Source organism: Chaetodon auriga, chromosome 13 (genome assembly GCF_051107435.1).
Source record: "Chaetodon auriga isolate fChaAug3 chromosome 13, fChaAug3.hap1, whole genome shotgun sequence".
Lineage (NCBI taxonomy): Eukaryota > Metazoa > Chordata > Actinopteri > Chaetodontiformes > Chaetodontidae > Chaetodon > Chaetodon auriga.
In genome coordinates, this window is record NC_135086.1 from 11,389,808 (window position 1) to 11,417,030 (window position 27,223).

Sequence of the window (27,223 nt, forward strand, 5' to 3'; positions counted from 1 at the left end):
GTGCTGAATACATTAGAATATATTGTCACATTTATGTAAGACGTTTTCATGATATAAAGGTAGAGCTCATTTTCACTTTTAATATAATGTAGTTTAATTTTGATTTTACATTTTATGACCTGAAAAGTAATAAGGAGTAAAGTAAGTAAAGTAGGAGAAAAATAGAGATATTCACCAGTCCATCACCGCTTAATGGACAGAAGACTTCACTATTTCAGGTTGACATTTGACGAGACTAGCTTCTAGCTAGCAAAGGCTTATGCTCTTTTTTTTTCAGACCGGAAGCGGGACAGCTTCAGCTGCTGTAGGATTCATCTGTCCAACAGACGATCTTTGATGACGCGTACGCTGGAGTTTACAGGTGTACAGAGTGTCCGGAAATGACGTCGGACGCTCGCAAGACTACACCATCGGATTGGACAACAAATATATGGACCGAGAGATTGAGCGAGAGAGCAGTTTGACATCTCTGAGGAATTCAGCGGAGTTTAACGGTAATATTTCACATTTTTAAAATGATTTTTATCAAAAGACTCACCGTTAAAGTGAAATAACGCCTCCACGTTCGTAGAGTTTGACGAGAAACGATTCGGTTTGGTCGTGGGATGAAGCTAAATGTGCTGACTGGGGTGGCTGTCAGTGGAGCTCCGGTCTGAATGTATTAGGACGACGACGATGGACTGTTAAGCTAACTGTTTATACTGTTTGTGAGCCTATTTTCGGCCACAAATCAACACCTATTGTACCCCAGCGTCAACACAGAAAGACCGCAGCACTAGTTTCAGCCTGTCCAGCCAGCAGGAGTCACACAGCAGAGGTAAAGCGGGTCCTGCGCACACTCGTATTAAAAGGTTAGAGCTCCTTTTCGCCTTCATTATATAACCGAGTGGACTGAACAGTTCACATCCAGAAAGAGACTCTTCCCTTGTCTGTTTGAAGCAGGAGAAGGAGGAAATTATAGGCTGCTCTGCTCCGCTGTTGTAGGAAAGGAGGCTAAATTACAGTGGGTGGTGGAGAAATGTTTGTTTTTCAGTAAGATCTTACTCACTGTACTTTTGTGTAGTGTTTTTGACTACGTGGCTAAAACAAAGGAGTTAAAACAAGCTTCTGGCTGTGATATTCAGTGGTCTCCACTCTGTAGACTGTCTTTATTGAGCGTATTATCATGGTGTTGCTTGTTAGTTGCACCTGCCTTGAGCTAATGCAGTCCGATAGCACAGACCTGCAATAAAAGTTCATTAAGTTTATGGTGTTCGCTTTTTGTTTGAACAGTCCAGCATCATAGAGAGAGGTGTTTCTAATATTTTGTCCACCGAATATACATAGCTGATGGGAGAGGGAACGTAACACAAGCTGCTCAGCATGATGCAATACGGTCCAACAGCATTACAAGCCAGAAATTGGACAAAGTTATGTTTTTTTGTGCAAATCACAAGTGAGTCTCAAGTTGAGTCGAGTCGAGTCCAAGTCCTAAATCCATGTCCTAAATAAGTCATTATGCACCCTTCAACAAATGTAATGCTATTACAAATTCATAAACAGAGTAATAGCATTGGAAAATAGTGAATTGTAGGTATTGAAACAAAATGATCAGGTGTGCTTATTACTGTTTGTTATTCCTGTGACATCAAGTCATCATAAAAAAAGATTTTGTCAAGTTGAGTCTAAAGTCACCAAATTCATGACATGAGTGTGACTCTAGTCCAGATTTCTGTCCCACACTGCAGCCTCCTCAGTGACCAAAAAGCTGCTTCGACGCCTCTCCCAAAACATTTTCAACACAAAACTGAACATTGAAGCTTTTATGCTGCCGATTTATTGCAGGGCTGTTTTATCAGAGTGCACCAGCTTTAGCCAGGTGTGCCTGATAAACTGGTGATGTATGATTGGACGTCCGGGCTCAGAGGTGAGGCGAAGTGGCCATCAGTATCACTGTCCTCTGTCAGCTGTGGGACGGCTAACACATCAGCACGCGCGCTCTGTACGAGCTGTGTCGCTGCTCTCGGCGGCCATCTGACACAAATCAGAGACGATCATTCACCCGTCTTTCATGAACACTTGGTGTCACAACAGCTTTATGGCCCGGCTGCTTTTCTCTTCTGTCCCACATACTTTGACAGTCAGCGAGCAGCGGACAGCGTTCCACGTGTGAGCGGTGGATGCTGTGTGCTGTCATGGCAGCAGCATTGTGTTCCTCCGTCATTGTGCTGAGTGGGACATTTCCAGTAAGTGTCCACGTGTGTCACTAATGGCTTTGCTTCTCTTGTAACTGCTTGTCTGTGGTGCAGTTACAGGTCACGCTCAGCACCAATCAGCCAAATGTAGTCCCCCGCTAACAGCATGCTGAAGGCTGCACCTCTCAGGTGTTCTTTGTGTTCTTAACTATGGCACAAAGACACTCAACACCAGGTTTACAGCAAATGTGAGCAACTACAAATGTGGGCCAGTTTTGCCTTTTGAAGCTGTTTTAATATGTCTGTTATGGACTCTGCCGTCAACAAAGAATGAGCGGATGGTTTTTCATTTCAACATTAGCGAAGGTGTGCCTCATTTAAACGGAAACTACAACATCCATTTAATTTCCCGAAACATTACAAAGACGGGTGGAGTCCTGGAACTTCCTGTCCTACTGCTCTTCATTAGCAGCAAATGAGATGAGAAAATCGATTAATCAAGCAAAAATGGCAAATATTGTCCAACTTCAGCTTCTCAAATGTAAAGATGTTTCCTATTCATTTAAATTGAATTTGGTTTTTAGCTGTTGGCCAGATGAAACAAAACATTTGATGGCTTTTTTTTTTTTTCATTTGAGGACTATTGAGTGCCACGTCGAGCAGCGTGTCAGCAGAGACGTGGTGGTGATGGTGGTGGTGGTGGGGGGGTCCTGATGCTGGCATACAGACAGGAAGCTGTATTTATGTAATTGACATGTGTAACAACAACAGCAGCAGCAGCAGCAGCAGCAGCGTAGCCTTGCAGCTGGTTTGATCTCTCTAATCCCAGCCCTCAGAGATTCGGCTTGTTTGTTTTCAGTCACATTTATATAGCGGTGCATCCCGTCAGTGTGGCGTCCCATCAGGCTTAATGAATAAGCTCATTGCTGTGTTTCATAAGCTGAAACAGCATTGAACATGTAAAGTTTTTATTTGTCATTAGTGGTGTGCTGCCCCTGATGAACATCCATTACATCCGTAGATTGAGCTGTAAATCCACTGTTGTCTGATGTCTGAAGGTTACATGTTTGATACATCTGTGCTTTAAATGCATTTTATAGACTGAACGATTTGCTGATTAATTGTAAAATGCAGACAATGCAGACATCAGATAAAGCTGTTTATCTCAAAAACACAGAAATCAAACGTACGTGTGTTTCAGGTGTGTGTGGTGTTCAGTAACGAATGCCTAGCAGCTGTCGAAAATAGACTTCACATACTGGAGGTTTATGTGCTGAGTGTTCACATCGCGTGCAGCGCCGCCATTGAAGGGCAGTTGAGTGGAAGAAGCCAAACAACAACGCTGGGCTGAGGGAGGCATGTGAACATGAATGTCTTGGCCCCTTTCCTTCTCTCTCCCCCTCTCCCTCTCCCTTCCTCTCCTCCCCTCTCCTCCCTCAGGCCCTCTCCTCCCTTCCTTCCTTCTGACTGACATTTCTGTAATGACACTGTCTAGGCTCCACAGGCCCTGCCTCCATCCCATCCTTAGCTTACTGTGCGCCACACGCAGGGGCAGCTTGTCGCACCGAGAGCCTGCCTGGCTCTCCTCACATCTACATCAGATATCTAAATGCCAATAACAACAACTCGGCTTGATTAAGAAAGTAAGCGTCTTCCATCTTCCGGGCCCCTCTGCTCAGAGTTGCCAAAGGGTTTACTGGGCATAGTGGCAGGCGCCCTGCCGGTCAGCCTGTTTTAGGATTGGGATTCTCTTGAGAAGTGGGTTAAGCCCCACATCTCTTTATATGTGGGCAGGGGTATTACAGTCGTGACTGTGAGGGGTTCAGATTTAACTCAGCCTTGTTGAACCCCGTAAGGCTTCACGTACTGGAGCCATGACGGGTGAATTTTGGAGCGCAGTCTGCTGGTTATAGGTTAGTTATGAACCCACATGTGGAAAAATGTATCTGCATTGTTTAAAGTTTTAAGTGTGGCCAAATGCTATGACGTGTTTGTGTGTGCTCTGGTTTGTGCTCACGTATGCATGCACTGTATTCACGCAACTGCACATGGCTTTAAATGTATTTCTCTCTGGTGATGTGTCTGCTAGCTGAGCTTCTATAATTACCACAGCCTGCAGCGCCTCATGGGGAGCATATTAACACACACGAGTGGAGGAGCACATGCACAAGTCATACAGGCTGCTTGCGTTTGTGTGTGTGTGTGTGGGGGGGGGGAGAAGTGTTTGCAATATCTCTGACCTCTGATGTATGCATCTGTAGAATACCATAAGAGAAGAAAGGGATCCACTGTTACTTGTAGATCATAGTATTTCGTGGTCATTTGAAGATTGCATATGGACTCTGGCAACTCAAAATGGGTATTTTCTGCACTTTAACATCTTGTAGACTAAGCGCTGAATAAGTTAATTGGAACAAAATAATTTCTAGATTAATCGATACTGAAAGTTATTTTTATCACAGCTCTGAACATGATAAAGTCGTCTGTCCATCCCATTCTCGTGAATGTGATCTCCCAGGAAGGCCTCGAGGGAATTTCTTCAAATTTGGCGCAAATGTTCACTTGGACTCAAAGATAAACTGATTTGATTTTGGTGGTCAAAGGTCAAAGGTCACTGTGACCACACACAACACATTTTTGGCCATAACTCAAGGATTTATCGGCTAATTATAATAAAATGTTCTGCACAAACAGTTATATGGCAGTTATTCAAAGCTGTAAGAGAGAGATGGGTCTCTACAGCGCGGTGCCACAGGGGGTTAGGGTTAGGTGCCTTGCTCAAAGGCATCTCTTCATCTACCAGACCACCTCCATATCAACTAGTCCATGTGGGACTCGATCCGGCCACCCCTCAGAGAGGGTTTTAAGGTTATAGCTGCACACATTTTTTCCAATAATCAGGCAGCTGTAAACAGTGAATACTTTATGTACAGTGTGTGCTCTGCCCTGCAGTCTCCTCTTGCCTCTGTACAGCTGTAACCTCCCATAATCGTCTAACAGCGCCAAACACCTCCAGCTACACAGTTGTAATCTCGGGCAGACCACAACTGCCTGCCACCCACTGCAGCCCCACACTCCCTCTTATGTCCTGCGTCCAGGGATGTGGAAGGCGGAGGTGAAGTGTATGTGAACACGACATCCCAGCGTGTGTTCATTTTCCTCCCACTTCTGTAATTCTCTTTTGTGAAATAATTAGAAGCAAGAAGGCTGGAGAGCCTTCATAACATTTTACGTTATCTAAGACTAGCTGCTGTGTTCTGCATTATAGCTCTGCACGCAATCTCATAAATCACGCTTGGGATTACCAGGTGCATACAGTTGGGGGGGAGGACAGCGCAGCACAGTCTGCTGCTCCTCATATGTTTGCTCCTGCCGTCGACTCTGAACTCACGATAAAGAACGAACCAGGGCAGATAGATTGTTGTGGTGCGGGCAGAATCCTCCGGGAGCGTTGAACAGTCATTGTTATGTAATTTCCTCTCAGTGCGGATTGGTCAGGCTGTGGGTTGTTGGTGGGCTCAGGACGGTAATCTCACAAGCATTATCTGTCTCTCAGAATCAGGGGTTGTTGTGTGCAGACTCTCTCATCCATGGCTGCCTCTGTAAATCCAACCAACCAGCCAGGCCGGCCTGTTTCTATCATCCAGCGTAATACCTAAATCAGCACTTCACTGAATCTTCAGATAGTCTTGAGCGAATGTGAGGGAAAACAGGGAAGACAAACTTCTGCTTTCTATCAACCTTTCATTAGTAATTATTTTCAAATCAAAATAATAAATGATTAGAAATGTGTGATTTAAAAAGCATCTTAACGACCCCAAAATCATATGAATCCATTAGTCATAAACTGAGATGGCAGTTAACGTTACAGTAGCACTGCTAAGCTAATGCAACGTTAACTGGCTTTTAGCAGGACTGCTTTAGCTGGTATTGCTCGCTATATTTGTATAATTGCTTTTAGCCCTTTTCATTTATTTCGGCTAACAAGCTAAATTACCAAGATGCTGTTTCTCAAAATTGGTATTTGTCAATTACAGGAAATGTCTTGGGGGGGAATAAAGTTAGCTAGATTAGCTTTGAACTAGGCTAGCTGTGGGTATCCACCAGCTAGCTTTAGCTAGCCTTAATTTGGTATAGTTGTCCTTGCTTTCTAGGTTAGTTGGATTTTTAGTTTGTTTTTTAACTGTATTTTGTAGTTTTGTTACCACCAATTTTATACGTTGCCTTATTTGAAATTGTGTATTTCTATTGTGACAAGATACACAGTTAACCGTACTACTGTGAAATACTGCATTTTGGCTTGCAGGGCATAGTACTACTGTAAAATTTGAAGACAGAGTATGATGTAGCTGAACAGGTAACAGGAAGGGATATATCTTCATTACCAGCTCACTGTCATGAAAGTGAGTGTGGAGTGAGAAATGAGTCTGATTCACTTTACTCTTCATCTCCCTTCTAGAAGTATCTGGCCTGTGCAGATCAGGACAGACTGTGCTGTGCCAACAATAGACCTTGAGCCAATCACAGTGGCCGAGATAGACTTTTATTGATAGTCTAATTGCTTTGCACACTATTTCCAAGTTTATCACATTGATTATCTTAGAGGTTGTCTTAGAGGTTGCACTCTGCAGTCAAACATGGAAGACACCCTGTACTCTAATGATGTACATTTACTCAAGTGCTGCACTTGAGTACAGTTCTAGATGTGGACCCTCTACCCAAGAGTGCTATTTTCTGGGACTTTCTACTTTTAGTTCACTTTTAACAGGAAAACATTGTATTTGTATTTTCACTACATGTTTTTTGCAGATGTGATAAGGTCTGTAACTATGACCTGACGTTAATTTCCAACTTTCTGTACTCTCTATGGAAAACCTAATGCCTGTTAGCTCATAATAACGATAGCTCCAAAATCTCAGCTCTTGTAGAAAACTTCCTTGTTTTAGGTCAACAATGCATTTTAAACAGTATCTTCAGAATTTCAACCAATTTTCTGATCTTCAGCTGAAATGAGCATAAAGAGTCCCACAGTTGCCTACGCATGTATGAGGTTTTCACAGAATATCAATGTTACCAAGAAAAAAAGTTCAAATGAAAGAGCAAAATATTTTAGCTAAACACACAGATTAACGCTGTTTTTACATCTAAAGCCAAAACTTTGCTCTGACATGATAAAACTGGTCACATTTACATTCTGAACCACCTGTGTTGGAGAGGTTTTCTGTGGTGACGCTGGCAGATTTGATTACCTCTTCCACTGTGCTTTCATCACAGCTTCATGGAGCGCAGCGTGACAGCCACAAACCCGAACATGTCAGCATCCTGTAAGACTGAGCAGACGTCCACGGTGGTCTTATTTATTTGTCTGTAATCGTAGATGCGTGTGTGTGGCCCAGCGTGTCTGTACCTGGCTGCTGCATGCGATGGCAGATTGGAAAGGTAAACCACTGTAAGCTGCGATGGTGCTTTTTCTCTTATTAATGCAGGGGACACAGGAGCTGTCAGTGCTGTTGTTCCGCTGCTGGTGAAATAGTAATGAGTGTGTATAACGGAGCTGAGTCAGTGTGGTTTACAGCTCTGTTGCGCTCAAAGCCGAGGCCGGGGCACATGCAGCGCTGACTGGCTGTACATCATGTCTGCATGGCGGCGATGGAGACAGAACAAGACGCTTTTGACCACTGCAGGAGTAAAGCTAATTGAGAGACTGAGGTCAGACTTTGGAAATATTTAAAGAAGTGGTCTGGATTTCTTTTTTTTTGCCCATCTAAGACGTCTAAACCTGCTGAGCAAGGACATCAATATCTGGTAGTAGCTATTGTTCATATCAGACAGCCTATTTAGCAACTTGGAGGACGCAAAAACAAAAAAAATAGTTTGGATACAGAGTTTTTAGGTTATGTTTCATGCACAAGTAGTGGATGTAAGGAATTTTTTCAGACATTTCGATTGACTTAGAACTCATAATGTGGAAATATAATGAAAATGATGATGGATTTGACAGTGACCTTAAAGACACTGTGTGGATTACAGCTGAAATGAGTCAATTAATAACACAAAATGAAACGGCAGCTGGTTTGATAATCGCTGAGTCAGTCGTTTTCCAAAAACACTAAACACTCTGGTTTCAGCATCCTTAATCATAAGATTTGCTGATTGTCTGTGTTTTACATAAGTGCAGATTTTGGAGTGTTTTTCGAGCAAGTTTCTTAAACAAGACATTTGGAGATGGCACACCCAATTTTTCCCTGTAAAGGGAAGCCTTAAACATCTGTCACCATCCATTAATGTTGTGTTCTTGCTTCATTTTGCTTGAATTAGATTCTGGCTTGTCCATGTAATTCCAGCAGAAGTAAATATGGCAGATGGTCGGCTGAGCAGAGGTGCTTTCAGAGTGTTTTTTGTTTTCTCATTATCACAAAATAACTCTTCTGTAATCCCAGCATTATGAGCTTTGCTTTTTGTTTTTTATTTCTGATCAATAGAAAACAGCGTCTGTGTCTCACACTGTGCTGAAAGGCAGTTTCTACGTGAGAAAGCCGTCATCGAGGTAGAAAATGAACAAGCTCAGATTTCAGCTGCCGGGTCTGTCGCCCTCCAAGGTTACTGGAAACTTTTAATTAAAGTTAAATGAATTCACATATTTTTTGTAAAATTGAAGGATGGAGGGTACACAAAGAGAGAATGACATCGAATTTCAAGCTCACACTCGTGTAGCCATGGCTCAATAAAATTTCTGTGGGTTTTTCATGTTTTATTTTGGATTATACTATTCATGCATTATTTGATAGATCGTCCTCACAAATCAGCACTGCTTTGATGACTTTAAAGTAAATACAATCAATGTTTGTTAAAAGCACCACCGCTGAGTTAGCCTTTTAAAGAATTAACTGCATATTTAAAACACTGGAAAGCCTCTTCAGCACCAGAGTGAGTAGCTAATTTCAGTTACAGCACTGGAAATGAAACAACCTGATAAATATGTAATGTTATATCACTGCTAATATTAGAACAGAGAAGCTTCAACGCACATAGCCAAGTCGTGATTTTGTGATGACACAGGTCTGTACAGTACTTTCTATGCTTTTATTTTTTTCCAATCCTCGTGCAGTGTTGTGGTTTCACGGAAGCACATCCTTTGGCCACGTCTCATGAAAATCGTATCGTCACAACTGAATTGATCGTAGCATTTCGTTTCTATTACGAACGCTCAGCAGGGGCGTGTTTCTGGCTTGTTTTCGTAACACATTGTGGCTGTTGCCTGTTTCCACATGAGCTCACAGGCTTATGATCTGCTGACCTTTGGAATTTCGGCTATAGAGCAGAGCTAGATGTTCCCGCTAAGCAAACAGCTCAGGTATTTGAATTCCGTGCTTCTATGGATATCCAATGGCTCTCTTTCTTTGCCAATAATTAACTAGAGCTGTATATTTGGGAATCCCCCTGCTGCTTTTGTGTGCATGCAGTGTACGTGTTTTGCAGGAGTGTGTCTGCAGCAACATGGCAAGAATAACAATTTCAGGTTTTCACTCGCTCTTTTTCTCTTGAGGGCCAGAAGAGTGCTTGACAATGTGTTGATTTTGGACTTTGCATCACAAAGGTGTAGTTTGAGCAAATCAGCTAGCACACTCACCATCAATGTCAGTTCCGTTAAAGCCAGCATCCTCGGCCTTCTGCACCGTGACTCATTTGACTGTCATTTCACGCCATTTATAGGCTGTGTTTGGACGGCTCCCCCCTCAGCCTCGCCTCCGGGATACCAGACCTCCTCCTCTGGCAGTGTCCCCCCTGCTGGGTGTGGCTTGAGGATGGAGATTGGACAATGCTGCTCCCATCTCCCAACCCCCCACCCTCCATGCATCATTACTTTCCTACTACACCACCCCCTCAAATCAGTATCTTCCCCAGAGGTTTGGGCCTGTAACGAGAGGATGGGGTGGAGCATCTGTTCTTGGAGCCTTTCCTTTCACCCGCAGGACCTCCCTCTCAATCAGTCTCTTTTGATATACCCCCTCTGATCGCAGTCAGTCTCAATCTCTTCCATTACCACTCACAAACACACACACATACACTGCAGACAGACAGCCTCCCTCTGTCTGAGTTGCACCCCCCCCAGTCTTTTGATCATCTTGTGACTCAACCATTCAGTGAGTTTCTTAGTGTCACCCTGAAAATGTTGCAGATGGCACTACCCTTGATGTGCATTATAAACTCATTGCATCATCTTCATTCATGCCAGTCCTCGGTCTGTACAAAGTCTAATGTCTCACTCGCCCGTATCTTCATCCCTGCTCTCTGTGTGTGCGTGTGTATGCAGGTGAGAAGCAAGACAGAGCTGAACCTGGAGCCCAGACTGAACTCAGCGAAACCTGTGAGATGCTCAGAAACCTCCCGACAGGTGAGTATGTGTAGAGGCTGAATGAAGCGGTTTTACTTCAGCACATTCAGGGGAAGTGTGAGAGTCGTTAAATGACCTTTTGGGGAGAGTAAAGAATGGTTCATCTGACATTCTGACTCTGACCTTTTGATTTTTCTCCGACCGTCATTGCCCTTCAGCCCTGAAGCTTGAACTTTCTCAGTCCCCCTGAGGATGGACTCATGTCATGTGGTTTGATTTGATATTTGAGTGCTCTGCATCATGAGAAACTTGAGGAAAAATCGTCATGCATGAACATGGAGAACACACAGACTCTCTTTGATAGTTTGCAGTTAAAAAAGAAAAAGCAGAGATGTGCAGAGTATTTACACCCCGTGGTGAAAATGTAGGTGATTCAACATAATTTGATGACAACAATCACTTGTCAAGAGTTTATTCAGCTGCAGGAGCAGGTTTGAACTGTGTGTGTGCTGGTATGTGTTTGTAGTGTGTGTGGAGCTGGATGTGACCTCAGTTAACTCACAACTTTAATAAGAAGACCTTGGGTTATGTAGTTTTATGTGGGATGAGGTTGCCACTATTGGCTTTATTAGGAAGTGATGAATCATTTACTAATACTTAAGAGATATTTATTCAATGTGAACATATTTTTTATTTCCACGTTTCATCCTAGAAAAAGACACATAGGCGCTAAAGGGAGCTTGTTGTTCTAATGAATGATTTATAGCTGATTTATAAACAGCCTTAGTAACTTTATTAACCATCGTTAATAATGCCAAATCGTTTCACCAGATTTGGCATTGGGGTCATTGAGGACTCATTCATTCTATGGTGCCTCACTTGACTTCAAAGCAAGATGATCCTTAGTGTGGTTGTTGTGCAGCGTTTAAAGAAAAAGGAGGCTTTTGTGTTTAGAGCTAAGAACGATGAGTCGAGTATAGTATGAGTCGTGTCAAGCCAAGAGATTTGGCTCCAGGACACTGTAACAGGCATTTATTGTGAAATTTTCTGATATTGTACACACACAAATGTCAGAAATGGATAGTTCCTGCAGGAATACAGGATACAGTGTGCCATCACACGCGGGCTGTTGATACAACTGGCATCGAGAGAACTGATTACTGATTTGGCACAAAGGGATTTTCTCTTGTGCAGAAACGGTCTGTCCTACTTACAGAGACACCACCGCAGCCTAACCTGCTGTTCCCAGCTGGTTCTGCTTTGAAATACACCCCCCTCCCCTCATCCGTCTCTCCTCCTCCCATCTCCTCTTCATCTCTCTTTGCTCCTCCTCTCTGAGTCTGTGCAGAAGGCTCCACCTCTCCCGCACCCCCCACCTCCTCCTCTTCTGCTCTTTGAGCCGCGTCCTCTCTGCGTCAGACAGCTCCATTCATGAAAAGTGTGACGTGAGCAGGTCTTCAGCGACCCGGTGATGCTGCCGGCCACCCACTCACAGCCCAGGTGCTGCAGGAGTTAGAGGAATGTCTGTCATCCTCCTGCCTCTGTCTCCCTCTTTCCCAGCTTTTCATGTTGTTTTTCTCCAATCCTGACCGTCAGATCAGTCTTTCTCCCCTGGCTTTTTTTTTTTTTTTCGTCCATCCCTGCCTCAGAGCTGAGAGAGGACCATGAATCTGAGCTCTGTCTGCTGTGAGTAATCTGCTGATGCTGTGTCTTTGCCTTACATTTGAGCAGAAGCTGGTGGGATGTGGAGGTACCTTTCCTGCTTGTTCATTTGTTTGCGTTTTCTTTGAATGTACGTGTGTGCATGTCTGCAAGGAGACATTCAAATGAGTGTCTGTGTGTGCTGTTTGTATGTGGATCAGCTGTCAGTGTTTGCTCAGAGGCAGTGCTGCAGGAGTGTGTTGAGCGGTCGTGCGTCGGTGCGTGCAGGAGCTATTTTCGGCTCAGCCGTGATGCTGCTGCTGCTGCTGCTGCTGCTGCTTTTTGATGCAGCACTTCTCCGTGCCCTCTGAAGGACAGGTTGAGATGTAGGTAAAGGTATAGACCAACAGAACCCGCCCTCCACCTCCTGATGTAGCAGCCAAATGATACTCTGAGGCATTACAATGCTGGTTGGTCTGAGGCGACTTTTCCGGGGCACACGTGTATCACGCACAGCCACGGTTATCTCAGTATGTGTGCATACACAAATCACATTCACTTTTCCTTGTCTAGTATTTCATTTTGGCTTAGTTAACTCTCTTTGTCTGTGTTCACCATCTTTGATGTTTCTCCCACACTTTGCAACTTCATCCATCTCTTTATTCACTGGGATTGGCAGCCGGAAAGCTCTATGTGTGCCCACCTCTGTCCTCTGCTACTAAGCATGTTTATGTAACTGCACTGGATGAGTAGCCGGCAGCCGGGCTTTAGAGGAGAGGAGGAGGAGGGGAGATCTCCGTCCATCCACCCATTCGCCACAGAGCATTTAAAATAATGGCTGCATATTCATATCCATGAGGAGTTTGCCATTTATTGTTATTTATTTTTCTAGAGTGTCTCACTTCAGCTGTTTGGGGCTCAGGATTTAATATTAGAACATAGCTGAGGTGCATGTTGTGTTATGTTTTAAGGACATGCAGGAATAGTATGAACCCAGGGGCTGATAGATGCACTAATGTGTATTGATTTCTTGGCTTTCTGTTGTCTGTCTTTATAGGAGGAAGGAAGGACATGTAGCACAACACCCATTTCCTCTTGTTTAAATGACATGCCCCATTTTTTTTTGCTCTGTTGCCTTGTGTATTTTCATATTGCAGCCGTTAAAATGGTGTCAGTCACAGCCAGTCTCCTGCAATATGCGTATTTGTCTGTTGTGTCACTTTTTGTGTGTGTGTCTTTCTCCTCGGCCCTTGTTGTTGGCGGGCCAGGCAGGCCGTCCCTATTAAAAGAGCACAAGGGGGATTGTTGTGGCAGCAGCTGCTCTGGTGTGCAGTGTTGAGTGTGTTTGTCTGTGTGTGTATGTGTGTGTGCGCTGTCTCCTGGCCGTGCAGGGCAGACAGGCCCAGTTCACATGGAGCCGGCTCCTCTTGTGTCCTTTGTTGTCGCTCTGGGAGTCTTTCCCATTGGAGCGTGGTCGGTACAGTATCATGCCGCAAGCAGCCACAGCAGCAGCAGAGGAGCAGTTTCTCCTTCTTGCCCGTCTCTCATTCATTTTTTCTCTGCGCTCACTCTTTTCTGTTTCCAGATGCAAAATGTTCCTCCCCATCTCCCTCATTCATAACCCTCCATATCCTTTTCTGTCTCCCTAAGCTGCCTCTCGTCCTCCACTTTTCACTGGGCCGTTCTTTCCCTCCGCTGTCTCCTTGGCCCCACCGTCCCTTTCTGTCTGTTTGCATTCATCATCTATCCGGATGGATCTGGTTAGCATTCATAAATAGAGCTCTGTAAAGCTTTACCGTTAAGCATCGCCGAGGACAAAGCGTTTGCTCGACTGAAAGGGCCGATATTGAAGCTTTTCAGGGCAGAGTATGCGTTATAGTTGCAGATTTTTCCGAGGCTGTGTGTCCTGGTTGCAGTGCTGGCTGCAGCCTCAATGAGAGGCTGGGAGAATGAAGCTGGAGGGAGAGTGTGTGACGTGTCGATGGCGCACACTCTTTTCTTCAGTTATTTATTTTCTCAGATTCTGGCTGGTACTGGCTGAGGCTATTTGAGGCGCACAAGTTATGTGTGTGTGTGTGTGTGTGTGTGTGTGTGTGTGTGTATGTGTGTGTGTGTGTGTGTGTGTGTGTGTGTGTGTGTGTGTGTGTGTGTGTGTGTGTGTGTGTGTGAGAGAGTGTGTGTGTGGAGTGCTAATTATTCACAGCCATGTCAACCCTGTGTTTGAATTTTAGCATCTTCCAGATCATGTCGGTCAGCTGGGTTCTGCAAGTATGAATGTGGTTTGTCAAACCACACAGTCAGACTTTGATGTTTTGGACTTCAGAAGAAGAGGCCGAGGTGTAACTGTTTTGTTTTTACGCTCTTTCATCCTCATATCAGTCAACTCTCTCTGGCGGTTTCATTCATCCACCTGACCGCCCTCCTCCTCCTCCTCCTCCTCCTTCTCTCTGTGAGAAATCCAGCCTTCACAACAAATCAGGCATATTCCAGATGATCCCACCTGGCACTTTCCCTTTGGCAGCAGCTTTGACCTTGTTCCTATTTGCCCAGCAACACCAGTCAAACTCTGAGCAGGCAGGTAGGCAGGAGGGCAGGGATTATTGTTCTGTGGCCTGCTTTCCCCTCCAGCCACCACCAGGTATTTAAGTCAGTCCAGGTGAGTCACCAGAGGGAATCAGAACATGAAGAAAAGGGGATTATAGGGAAATGTCAGCCATGTGACGGCAGATGCCTGAACGCTGTGCCAGAATTTGTTTATTCTCCCCTCCACCGCTGGGCCCGTACCAGCAGATTATTACTTTCACCCACCTACAGCAGGCTGTCCAATCCCCTCTGGCAGGACTCGTGGCCATGGTAGGGAGGGAAAGCTGATTTAGACATCGGCCCACATCCCAACAATCAAATCAGGACTTGGGCGACTCTGTTGGCAGAGTCACATTTCCGAGGTCTCTGGATCTGATGTGCTTATTGCTAAATATCGTTTTGTGTACCTCAATGACCAGAAAGAGATCTATGAGCAATGCGTTTCCAGATTTTACAACAGGGGACGCTGTGTGAATCGGAGATAAAAGCAGAATGCAATCATTTGCAAGCAAACGCTGTTTATATATATCCTTTATACGATCATGTGTTCACAAAAAAGTGGTCTTGTATAACATTTTTTACTCACATGACGAACACTGACCGTGAAAGTCCATAGTCTGCACTGACTTGGGAAACAAGTACAGATACCAGAGTTCAGCTGTTCAACTGTGACCCAGAATAACAGACTGTGTAGTTCAGACCATAGAGACTTTGGAGCTACAGATGATAACAGACCCTTGTGTCTGTGCAGACTATTTTGTTTTTATACTCTAAACTTTCCCTTGTATTGGTTAGTGGACATGAGTACTGCTCTCACCATTCATTCTTGTTCCAAGAGAGGATGTCGGGGGGATAGAAACAGTCTAGAGCAGGTATTTATCTTTTCCTTCCAGCAATGTGCTCTGCAGGATGGGATGATCTGGACAGTATGTGTGAAAAGGTTTGAAACTGGCCCGCTGCGCTGCAGTCATATATCTCTGTATGCCCTAGCTGTCCAACGATGTGAAAATCAGATTTCTGAAATGTCTGGACAGATGTTGAGTAACATAAGACTGAAATTTGTAACCATCTACTTTTGAGGTAAAGAGCTATGGCATGTGCTCTGTTTTAAAAAAAAAAATGGCAGTAAAGATAGTGAAGACCACTTCTCTGCTTTCCCCTGTGTGACAGGCTTAGTGGATACAAAAGCAACCTCCAGGCTTTTTGGCCTCTCCAAACCTGAGTGTTGGATGAGAATGAGTGTGACTGGTAGCAGAAGGTCAGGATGGATGCTGTGTTGACATGGTAACGTGTGAATGACGAGGTAGGATAGGGGCTAAATTGGTTCTTTGTTGGTGGCGCAGCTGTCACCTAAAGGGAGGTTCCCCCTATGGGGCCCAGCAGGGCTTCCCTTAATGAGGAGCAGAGTGATGGAGACACAGCTGACACTGCTGCTGCTACTGTGTGATGCTGCTGCATGAGTGTGAGCATGACTGCAGTGAGCACCTCCTGTAAATGTTACAGGTCTGTCTGTAGCTGCATTGATATGTGGTGAAAGGTCCAGCTGCTTTTGTGAGGCTACAGTACGATGAAACACAATCTAAACAACCTTAGCAGCATTTGCTGAGTGCCACAGAATAACTCCCTTCCCCAGTGGATTGCTGGGAGTAGTGGGATTATTGGATCCTGCCAGACACGCCCCGGACGTGTGTGTATGTGTGTGTGCATGTGTGTTCTCTGAACCTGATCCCCATGCACCACCAGCTGCTGTGCACACACACACACACACGCACGCACACACACACCCACATACTCATATAAAGTAACAGTAACTATACCAGTGAGGTCTGTCTCTGTTTGTTCATATACTAAAGCTATGCTTATCGTGGTGTGTTGTGCTATTGACCATTGACATTACGTTGCCTTCAGAGAGGCAAGAAATGAAAGAAAGTGTGTAGAGGATACACAGAGGGGGAGGGCTGAATAAGGTCTGTGTTTGTACAAGCTTGTTTCTAGAGGCCTGTAGAGGGATTAAAGGATCAGCCCCTGATAATTTCTCTCTCTCCCTCCCTCTCTCTCTCCCTCTCTCCATCGCTCTCTCTGTCCCTTTCTTCATGTATCCGTTCTGCATAGCATATGCATTGTTTTCTTCTCTACTTCATGCAAGCATGTAATCAGTTTTTTTTTTCCCAACATCAGAGGGACGATCAGTGTCTTCTGTCCAGTCACGGTCACTTTCGGAAAGTCCTGTAAATAAATGACTGTAAATGAAACCCTTGGCCCTTCTTGATGAGGCGCAGACATTATTCATGGGATTCTATGCGCATAGAGATCTTCCATTAGAGATTAATGGGAAAGAACGAGAGGTCCGTTTCCTATTCTTGGTGTCAGATGCAGATGCATAGACTCAGCCCTGATTCTGCCTGGTAGGGAAGAGGAAAGCCATTGTGCAGAGGGAGAACAAATGGGTGAAAATTCGAAGAAGTTGAAAGGCATCGGATTGTCTGACAGACTGTGCTGTGCAGTCATTATTTGGGCAAGATAATTGTGCAGTTTTAGCTCAGTTATAGGGGTTACTGTGCGTGCAGGCTGGTGTCTTCGTGTGCGTGTTTCTGCCCAGCCGACCAGATCCGCCCACCGCGGCCCACGTCAGAAGCCCAGCTCTGAGAATCGTCCATGGGGTGGAATTACAGCACGGGCCTCTACTCGAACAGCTCGATTGTCTCGGCTGTGGAAGGGACGGATTTATTGGATACCTGAGAGAGCATTCTCTCCTTCCCCTGCACTCTCAGCAACCTGCTTAGAGACAGGCCTGCATTATAGATGAGCTTCTGGCAACCACTACACTCTCACAGCGCTCAGGTTACCCCCAGTAGATACACACAGATACAGTACATGCATTGAGGACCATGTAACTGTAAGCATCTCCACTTTGAGTCTTGTCAGGGACTTTTAATGTCCCCTTGCTCTTTGCATATCTTTTATATTCTTCATTCTATTAACAAGTATCCAAAAAGACAAAATGCCAAATAATAAATGTATGATTTAACACACACACGCTTGGTTTCGTAGCTTTGCAGCATTTCAGCAGCAAAGTTATCGGCATCGGGATTGTACTTTGACCTATGCCGAGAGGAAGAGCGGTGCATTCGTGCCAGTGTTCCCCCACAGAGATCATAACGTGTAACAGAACAGAAAGTGTTTTAACTGGACTTCATGGCTGCCCTCTCCCCCTCAGAAAACTTCCACGTAACACAGAGCCACCTCACTGCTTTGCCTCTGTCTCCACTCCCCTGGACTTTGTTCCCTCCTGTTCCCGACTGTACACGCTGTACAGCCTCTCACTATCTCCCTCTTTCTGTGTCCCTCACTCTCTGTTTTCTACTGCCCCCTCAATTGCATTTGTAAGGTTGTGTCCTCATGGGGTTAAAGGGGGGGGGGGCGGGGGGCAAAAATCAAGTGGCATTTACAAAGCAATTGATTCACTGCTTTGTGCTTTTTTTTTTTTTTTTTTGCAAAGATTGGTTAACAAGCACAGTCAGACTGTATAAATGGCCATCTGTTTGCCTGAAAACACAGTGTGTGTTACAGTTGCAACCAATTACAGCCCCCATGTGTTGGATTTGGAGGTTCCAGACTCTCGGTAGTAGTTTTGAAAAAGAGACTGACAGTCACATCTGACCAGAGGACACTGAAGAAAAACAAAGAAATGCATACTCTGATGGTTTTCTTCAGGATTCTCTCATTTTACCACTACAACCAAAAAGTTTTGCCATCAGAATAATGTAATGTAATATGTTCTAATCATACAAAAATGCTACATACTGTACAGGCTCTTTAAACAACATAGCAGCAAGTTTGGATTGACCTCATTGGATTGTGTTGCACAGTTCAGCAGTTATCTTAACTACATCTATGATATAACGCATAACATTTTTGGTTAACATTCTTCATTATAATGCTCAGGATTTTGCACCATAAGATAGAAATGGAGAAGCAATGCACAACCAAATAAACTGTACCCAAAAAATGTTCTTAAAGGATAAGGCTACCTTCAGTAAATGACATGACCAAAAATGATTTGATTCTAACAAGCTACAACTAAATATGGTACAGACATGAGTTGCATTGTTGCACTGGGTGACATGTTTGTTATAAAAATAATATTTATTTTGGTTCAGTCCTGTAGACACTGTCCTGGCGCTTTAAATACTCACCGGAACACCAAATGTGTGTTAATCCACGTCTGAAAATAGTCCCAAAACAAAATAATTGCAAATAATTGGAAATATTACTGGTCCTCTTTAAAACGTGTATTTTAATTCGACTTGGAAGGAAAAGACAGAATAATTCCAAGCTCATCACTGTAAATATGTTGTGTTATTCAGTTGTTGTACTCTGCACATTTTTAACTACCACTGCTGTAACTACTAATAGCATTACACAGTGAAACTCTTTACTACATGCTCTAATTCTCCAACCAATGCTAGCATTATCCTTAAGCATGGACGGCGGGTCTTGCTGGGGTCAGTATGAATGACAGAATGGTCTAAACTCAAAGGTTGTTCACTAGCTTTGTCTGAGCTTTCAGTCCTCATCAGCAGCTGTATTGGAGTACTTGTTATCACAACTGAAGTTCCACTCTTGATGTGATGTGTTGGATGACTCTCATGACTTCATGGATTAATACTGTGAGGTGCTATTCGATAGCTCAGAAGAAGGTAATAGATTAGTTGAGATTTTCTCCTGGTGATTCAGTGACTGAAGAAAGCTAGTTGGTAAGTTTGCTCTGCGGCTGACGAAGGCCTGGCCTGTGGTGTCCAAGGCCAGCCCTGATGGTTCAGCAGTGAGAATGGGCTGTGTGTGCCAGATGTTTCGCTCTCAGCAGTCCTAATACACAACAAGACTTTTAATCCCTGCTATACAGTTACTGCTTCACAGAGAACATACTAAAGCCTCAGTTGTGTGTGTGTGTGTGTGTGATGGGTTTAGTCCAACAGTTTCCCAGAAATTTCCAAGAATCGCATTATTATAAGTATCTACAATGTCTTTCATTTAGCTACTGTGTCTCTTATGCGCTGATTCAAAGCCTGGTTGGTATTTCTGACCTCCTCCACCCTGCAGCGTTTGCACTCCATAGTTAAAAATAATCATCATTAATGTAAGCTCTCTCAATCCTATATCTGTGAGGAGAAATGAGAGGATTGCATTTCTCTTTGTGGGAGTAATAGGGCCCCATGGTAACAGTTATAATCATGTTTATGTTGTATCATAGGTGTCTAATCATCCAAATGGATTTAACTCATCTTTTTATTTTAATCTGCATTTTATTTTCCATGTCCTGTACTTTGGCTAACCTCCCTCTCTCCCTCTCTTTCTGTATTTGCCTCCCCATTCTGCAGGTGATTTTCAGAATATAGACAAACCAGTGTGTTAGGACGCGCCCAACTCATCATCACTGGGTAGCCCATGCACATGCACGACACCATGGGTAGCTCCCCCGAGGTGCTATCATGGACTTCCTGTCCCAGTCTGCTGGTGGGCAAGCTGAAGGAGGAGCTCAAGCTCACCGTGGTTGGGGATGCCATGAAGAAATCAAACTCACCCAACTCCCAACCTCAGCCTCCTCAGGCCCCTCCGTCCAATTTACCTCCTCAGATTATCACAGACCTGGCCCCGCCGACACACCTGCCCGTTCCCCTGCAGACGCTGCAGACACCCGGCCAGGACGAAGACTCGATGCTGGGGGGCGTAAGCCCCCCAAACACAGCCTTGAGTGTGGACTCGACACGGAGCGAGGGCGGGCACTTTGACAACAGTGTGCTCCAGCTGCAGGAGCAGGACCACGAGGAAGCCGGATCGCCAGCCTCCTGCGAGCACGGCGGGTGTGGCAGTGGGATGGAGGAGCAGATGGGAGAAGGGGACTGTCCCATGGACCACAGTGGAGAGGGGAGACAGGGCCACCCCCATCACCCCGATGACATCAAGCTGCACTTCCACAGAGCTGGGCCTGGGTCGGGCGGCTTCTTAGAGGGGCTGTTTGGCTGTCTTCGGCCTGTCTGGAACATCATCGGGAAGACATACTCGACAGAATACAAGCTACAGCAGCAAGGTTTGTTCTGGGTTTTTTCTTTCTGCATGGCATCAGTCTAGGAAGCTAAAATGTTCTGTTTCAAACAGCCCTGCCCCTTTAAGGCATCTGAGAAACAAACCTCAGATTCTCCTCCCGTTTCTGCTAATGTGGTCTGAAACTGTAATTGAACAGCCACCCCTAGCTTCACCATATTGTTGTTGTGGGGAAAGCTGTCAGTTTGAATTGAGGTCATGGTAAAGGTAGACTCACCTTGCTGCAGGGCTGCCTGTGCAAGCTGGACACAGAGGCTGCAGGATGTGAGTCGAGGTCAGGCAGAACTGGACAGGGTTTTGTGGTTGGTCAGCTAATGTCCAAATGCGGTGGGCTGGAGATTTTAAGCAGCAGAGCTTCTCTGCTGCGCTGGTTTCCAAACCACATAACAGGGATGGAACAGCATATGACTCACTGTTTGAACTGTTTCTAAGACATTTATGGCAGCTGTGCACATGGCTGCAGGTTTATTTTTGCTCAGCATGGCTAGAAAATATATTTAGTGTTAACCATGATTTGTGTTGGGGTTTTTTGTGCTGTGCCACAAATCTTTACCTCTGCGATACTACTCTTCGATGAAGATGGTTCTAGGAGACTTAAACTGCATGACAGTTATTTTGAAGAAAGAGTTTCACTCTAGGACGAGTCGTTTTATCAAATTTACTTTTTCGCATCCTGGAGTCCTGGCATCACTGTGAGGTTGCCAGATGACCAGCAGAGACTCCAAGAAGTAACTGCTCCCAGCCAAGAAATAGTCCAGCAAAAATCAACCCCTGTAAAACAGCAAATTGTTGTTTTTGCACTCTTATAATGCATGAATTTGTGACCTTCAAAGGTGCTGGTCGGTGGATTTTGTTATGTTTGGACAGACCCAGGATTGCTGTTTCCCCCTATTTTCAGTCTTTGTGCTAAGCTAAGCTAACAAGCTGCTTGCTGTAGCTTCATATTAGCTGGACAGACAAGAGAGCAGTATCAATCTACTCATCAAATGATCAGCAAGAAAGTGAATATGTATATTCGCCATGACAATTTAAAGAGCAGATGTGACAGCACAAAGAGTATAGATAGACAAAAACAGCACTAAAGATCAAAATGTGACTTTTTTTTTTTATTTGATTTACTTGTTTCCAGATATGTGGGAGGTTCCATTTGAGGAGATTTCAGAGTTGCAGTGGCTGGGCAGCGGCGCACAAGGGGCTGTCTTCTTGGGCAAGTTCCGCTCTGAAGAGGTGGCCATCAAGAAGGTGCGCGAACAGAAGGAGACGGACATTAAACACCTGCGGAAACTCAAGCATCCAAATATCATCAGCTTCAAGTAAGTCTACAACCATTTGCCCGTGCAAGTTGCCTGATTATAATTGTCAGGATTTGTTGATCTATAAATGTGTTTCCTGTGTTTTGTCCAACTTAGGGGTGTGTGCACCCAGGCACCTTGTTACTGCATCATCATGGAGTACTGTGCCCAGGGCCAGCTGTATGAGGTGTTGAGGGCGGGGAGGAAAGTGACACCCAGGATGCTGGTGGACTGGGCCTCAGGCATCGCCAGCGGCATGAACTACCTGCACCTGCATAAAATCATCCACAGAGATCTCAAGTCTCCCAAGTGAGTTTCCTCTTTTGTAAGATGAAAGATAGTTTTTGGGGACTCACCACTCTGCATTCTGCTACTATGAAACTGATCAGCCTTTATTTAACCTCCAAAAAGCCTCCAAAATGCTTCAGTGTGTAAAGCAGTACAGTTGATATTTCCTTGTAATCTACAGGAGAGTACAGAATAGTTTTGTCACTGATATTCAACAGCTGATCTTAAAATTTCAGCTTAGCAATCTTGTGTAAGATTTCTTAGCCCACAGCAGGAAAGACAATTCATCCTTTGAGCTCTGAACAGTCTGATATTACCTCAAAGGCCATTCTCAGAATTAATAAAAGCCATAGAAGCCCTATTATAAGAGTAAGACACAGTGTCCTGTCCCATCCTCTGCACACTGTAGCACTGTTTCTCTAATCAATATCATCATGCTGCAGCAGTGCTAAACACTGTATTAGTCAGCAGAATGATAGCAGGCTGAATGTGCTGGAAAGGTCAGTCTCATTCGGCTAATGGGATGATTCAGATGCAGAAATGTGCTTCTGTAACCTTTTAGGCTTGAAAATTGAAATGCTGCAAAAGAAACTCGTACCGCTTTAAAACCAGCGGAATGTCACAGAAAAAACTTGGCATCGGTTTGAGTGGTTTAATCCAGGTCATCTGACCTGGATTAATGTCAGTCTGACAGTGCTCATCTTGGACATGAAAATAAATACGTGTTTTTATAATAAACTCAAGAGTTTCTCTACAGTTGATATCGATCATCATAGGACTGCAGTCTTTTTTCAGTCCTCTTATTGAAACAGTGTGATCCTGGTAACAAGACTGTGTGTGTTCTGTTTGTCTGTTTCAGTGTTTTGGTCACCCACAACGACACTGTGAAAATCTCTGATTTTGGAACATCCAAAGAGCTCAGTGACAAAAGCACAAAGATGTCATTTGCCGGTACAGTGGCCTGGATGGCCCCAGAAGTAATAAGAAACGAGCCTGTGTCTGAAAAAGTAGACATCTGGTGAGTACTGTAAATGTTGGTTAAGTACAGTTCAAGTTTTATTTTGGCATAGAGACACGTTATGATCTGTTGATGGTGCTGTAGTGAGACCTGACTCTCTTTACTTGTGTGTTGCAGGTCATTTGGAGTTGTGTTATGGGAGCTGCTGACCGGAGAGATTCCCTACAAAGACGTGGACTCCTCTGCCATCATTTGGGGTGTTGGTAGCAACAGTCTCCACCTCCCTGTCCCCTCTACCTGCCCGGATGGCTTCAAAATCCTCATGAAACAAACATGGTGAGTGTGGATCATATGTTATGTTTAGTGGCATTGTTGTCCACCATGTTTAAATATTGCGGTTAAATGCTGTGCTTGTGTAAGATAAATGCTAACGATGCACCACGCAGGACTGCCCTAAAGTCCTTAAAAAGGAGCATTTTACAGCTCTCAGTAAATCACACCTCCTCTTCCTGTGTTTTTTGCTGATTCCAGGCAAGGCAAGCCCAGGAATAGACCCTCGTTTCGTCAGATCCTCCTGCACCTTGACATTGCCTCTGCTGATGTCCTAGGAGCTCCTCAGGAGACCTACTTCAAGTCTCAGGTCGGCACTATAGCTGCAAAACACAATAATCTTCAGTTTGTTTAAGTCACAGGATACTATACACTTCTTTTCTAAAGATAAGTTTGATATACAATGAGTGCAGTGCTCAGGCCCCAGAGAGTATTTCTAGATGATGTTGTTTTCTTTGTCTCTGCGAGTGTCAGCGTTTTGACTGTGTCCATCCTTATAACAGTCAGAATGGAGGGAGGAGGTGAAGAAACATTTTGAGAAGATCAAAAGTGAAGGCACCTGTATCCACAGGCTGGACGAAGAGCTGATCCGACGCCGGCGGGATGAACTCAGGTGCGTACAAAAAACATGACCTCATTTAGTAAACATGTTGCCGGTTGATCACATGGAGTCTCTCTGTCGGTACATTATTCCTTTAGAATGTATCTGACAGATTTTTCATGATAGGACAAAGTGTATTTTAACTGCACTTTAATGACTTTTGCATGGATGTATTACTTGGCGTGAATGAAATTGAAGCAGAGGTTGCTGTAAACATTTGTCTGCATTTCCTATACACTTTCAGGCACGCTCTGGACATCCGGGAGCACTATGAGAGGAAACTGGAGAGGGCCAACAACCTCTACATGGAGCTCAGTGCCATCATGCTGCAGCTGGAGGTCCGAGAGAAGGAACTAATGAAGTATGTAAATAAACTATTTATCAGCATCACTATTATCCTGCTCCTTTCTTCCATTACAGCCTTTACTGGTTGCCACTCTGTTTCCTCTTATTCAAAGGCATTTCCAGTAATGAAATATTTGACAATCTCCTGGCAAGACAACCAGCAGTATATTCAGCTAGTGAGAAAAACAGAAGAAGAAAAGTCCCTGTTTTGGGTCACTTTGTATTCAGTAGAATAATAGGGCATTTTTTGAGTCACACCACATATCTGCCTGAGCTTCTTCAGCATTTATCTGTCTTTGCTTGGATATGACTTCCCTTCATTCGGTGCCAATTTCTTGACCTGATTTTTTCATCTGAGAGGATTTCTTTCCTTTTCAGAATAAAGTCTCTTTATTTGGTCCTGTTTGTTTCGCAGAAACAAAAACTGTCACTGTAAGATCACCTGAATAGATTTCACAGACATGTAAATAGATTCGTACAATTTATTTGAAACCTGTCCTGTGTCCTGTGTCATATGTGCTCTGAGTTAGGAGTAATGAAAGTATAATTGTCTATAGACCTGAATGCGAATGATGTTAATTGTCACATAACTCCAAACTAATTCAGCCATTCCTGCAGGAGAGAGCAGGCAGTGGAGAAGAAGTATCCCGGGACCTACAAGCGCCACCTGGTCAGGCCCATTGTCAGGTCTAATGCTGTCGAGAAGCTCATCAAGAAGAAAGGAAGCATGTCCCACAAGCCCGGCATGCCCTCCACCAAAAGGTACGAAGCTCAGCAAATTGAATGGTAAAAGAAAAGACAATAATTCCCTGCTATACACCTTTAGCATTTATGTTAATGTAGATGGTATTTATATGAATTTATCCCTTAAATAAGTGACTACTCTCAGTAAAGTGAAATTAATTACTTTCTGATAAATTTGAAGACGATGAACATGCAGTGATGGGGAGAATAAATTAGTTTAGATGCATTATGTTCATGCTGCTAAATACATTTCCCACAGGCCAGACTTGCTTCGTTCTGATGGCATCCCCAGCGTCGATCCTCTCCCCTCCCCCTCGCCACTGTCAGCCAGCCCTAAGGTGTCCACGCCTCCTGGCAAAGCCCGGTACAGAAGCAAGCCTCGTCACCGCCGCGCCAACAGTAAAGGAAGCCACAGCGAGTTCCCCGCGCTGCTGAAGCCTGTTGCTGGGGTGCTAGAAGACACCCAGTCTCTTCAGGAGCAGCAGTTCCACCATCATCACCACCACCACCCAACGGTCGAGGGGCCCTTCCTCCCCTTGAAGGGCCGCGAGGAGGCCGTCGTCAACTGTGCCAACAACCTGCGCTACTTTGGCCCTGCTGCTGCCCTCCGTAGCCCTCAAACTGACCACCTGCAGCGCCGCGTGTCTGGCTCCAGCCCTGACCTCATATCCACAGCTGTGGATGCAGACACGCGACAGCGGACCTCGTCCACCAGCTCCAATCCTCTCCCAGGTGCTGGTGCTGGTTCTTTGTGTCCTTGCTGCCAGGCCCACCCCTTCCCTGGCTGCCTACACTGTCAGGAGACCCCTCCTGCATCAAACCACCCAGAGTTGCCCCACTACTCACTCCTCAACACCCAGGAAACTGCCCCGTCTTCTTTGGTGGTTCCAGGCAAAGATCTAGCCTCAGATGGAGAGGCCGCAAAGAAGGCTGAGCCACAGGAACAAGAGGCATGCCAACACCCTCATGCCCTGCCCACTGCACTGCCCCGCACTCTCAGACCTCTCAGGAAGGTGAGCACAGCCGGTCGCCAGACATCAGTGAGTGTGTGATATGTGTTTGTGTGAAGGAAACTGTGAAAGATAATGAATTAACAACTGTAACTGCTTCTCTTACAGGGTGGGGATGAATCATCTGAAGAGGAAGAAGGGGAGGTTGATAGTGAAGTGGAGTTTCCAAGGAGACAGAGGTAAAATACAGTTGGTCATCAAGTTTACCACCTTGACTTCCTCTGTGCTGTTGCACTGTTTCATTATGTGGTGCAACAAAAGAAAATTACAGAGCCTTCACCACACCATCATCTAAATAATCATTTTAGTTTGCAGTGCTGACGTATCTCAAAGAGAGTCAAGGCTGAACCAGTCATAAAGGAAACTGCTCGATGAAACTTGTTTTCTTCCTCTGCTCCCTCACAGACCTCATCGCTGTATGAGCAGCTTCCAGTCCTACTCCACCTTCAGCTCAGAGAACCTGTCGGTGTCTGACGGAGAGGAAGGAAACACCAGCGACCACTCCCACAGCGGGCCCCTGGAGAGGCTGAGCGCCAGTCAGGAGGAGCACCTGGACGAGCTGCTGTCGCACACACCGGACATCCCCATCGACATCTCCACCCAGTCGGACGGCCTCTCTGACAAGGAGTGCGCCGTCCGCAGGGTGAAGACCCAGATCTCACTGGGAAAACTGTGCTCCGACGAGCACAGCTACGAGGTTAGTGTTGGATGTGGATGTGCGTAGTCCCGTTGGACTAGTTCAGAAATTTTAGCCAAGCTATTCTGTGGATTCGCTTGATATGTTGGCCTTTAGTTTCAATCACAAAAGTCGATGATC

General features: G+C 44.9%; 1 protein-coding gene across 3 annotated transcripts in view; it reads left to right on the forward strand.

Moving 5' to 3' along the window:
- The first annotated feature begins 422 nt into the window (after positions 1 to 422).
- The window catches only part of map3k13 (mitogen-activated protein kinase kinase kinase 13), a 30,322-nt gene continuing 3,521 nt past the window's right edge, over positions 423 to 27,223 (forward strand). Inside the window, exons 1-14 of one of the 3 annotated variants that reach the window (XM_076746175.1) lie at positions 423 to 494; positions 10,489 to 10,569; positions 20,115 to 20,824; positions 21,968 to 22,151; positions 22,248 to 22,439; positions 23,278 to 23,436; positions 23,554 to 23,712; positions 23,908 to 24,016; positions 24,210 to 24,319; positions 24,552 to 24,668; positions 25,271 to 25,414; positions 25,656 to 26,409; positions 26,515 to 26,585; positions 26,812 to 27,103. In XM_076746175.1, coding sequence (XP_076602290.1) covers positions 20,182 to 20,824; positions 21,968 to 22,151; positions 22,248 to 22,439; positions 23,278 to 23,436; positions 23,554 to 23,712; positions 23,908 to 24,016; positions 24,210 to 24,319; positions 24,552 to 24,668; positions 25,271 to 25,414; positions 25,656 to 26,409; positions 26,515 to 26,585; positions 26,812 to 27,103 — 2,934 coding nt within the window. In that variant the 5' untranslated portion in view covers positions 423 to 494; positions 10,489 to 10,569; positions 20,115 to 20,181. Of the gene's footprint in view, positions 495 to 759; positions 852 to 10,488; positions 10,570 to 11,776; positions 12,196 to 20,114; positions 20,825 to 21,967; positions 22,152 to 22,247; positions 22,440 to 23,277; positions 23,437 to 23,553; positions 23,713 to 23,907; positions 24,017 to 24,209; positions 24,320 to 24,551; positions 24,669 to 25,270; positions 25,415 to 25,655; positions 26,410 to 26,514; positions 26,586 to 26,811; positions 27,104 to 27,223 lie in introns of those variants that run through there. The other 2 variants (XM_076746172.1, XM_076746173.1) reach the window with 2 other exon arrangements.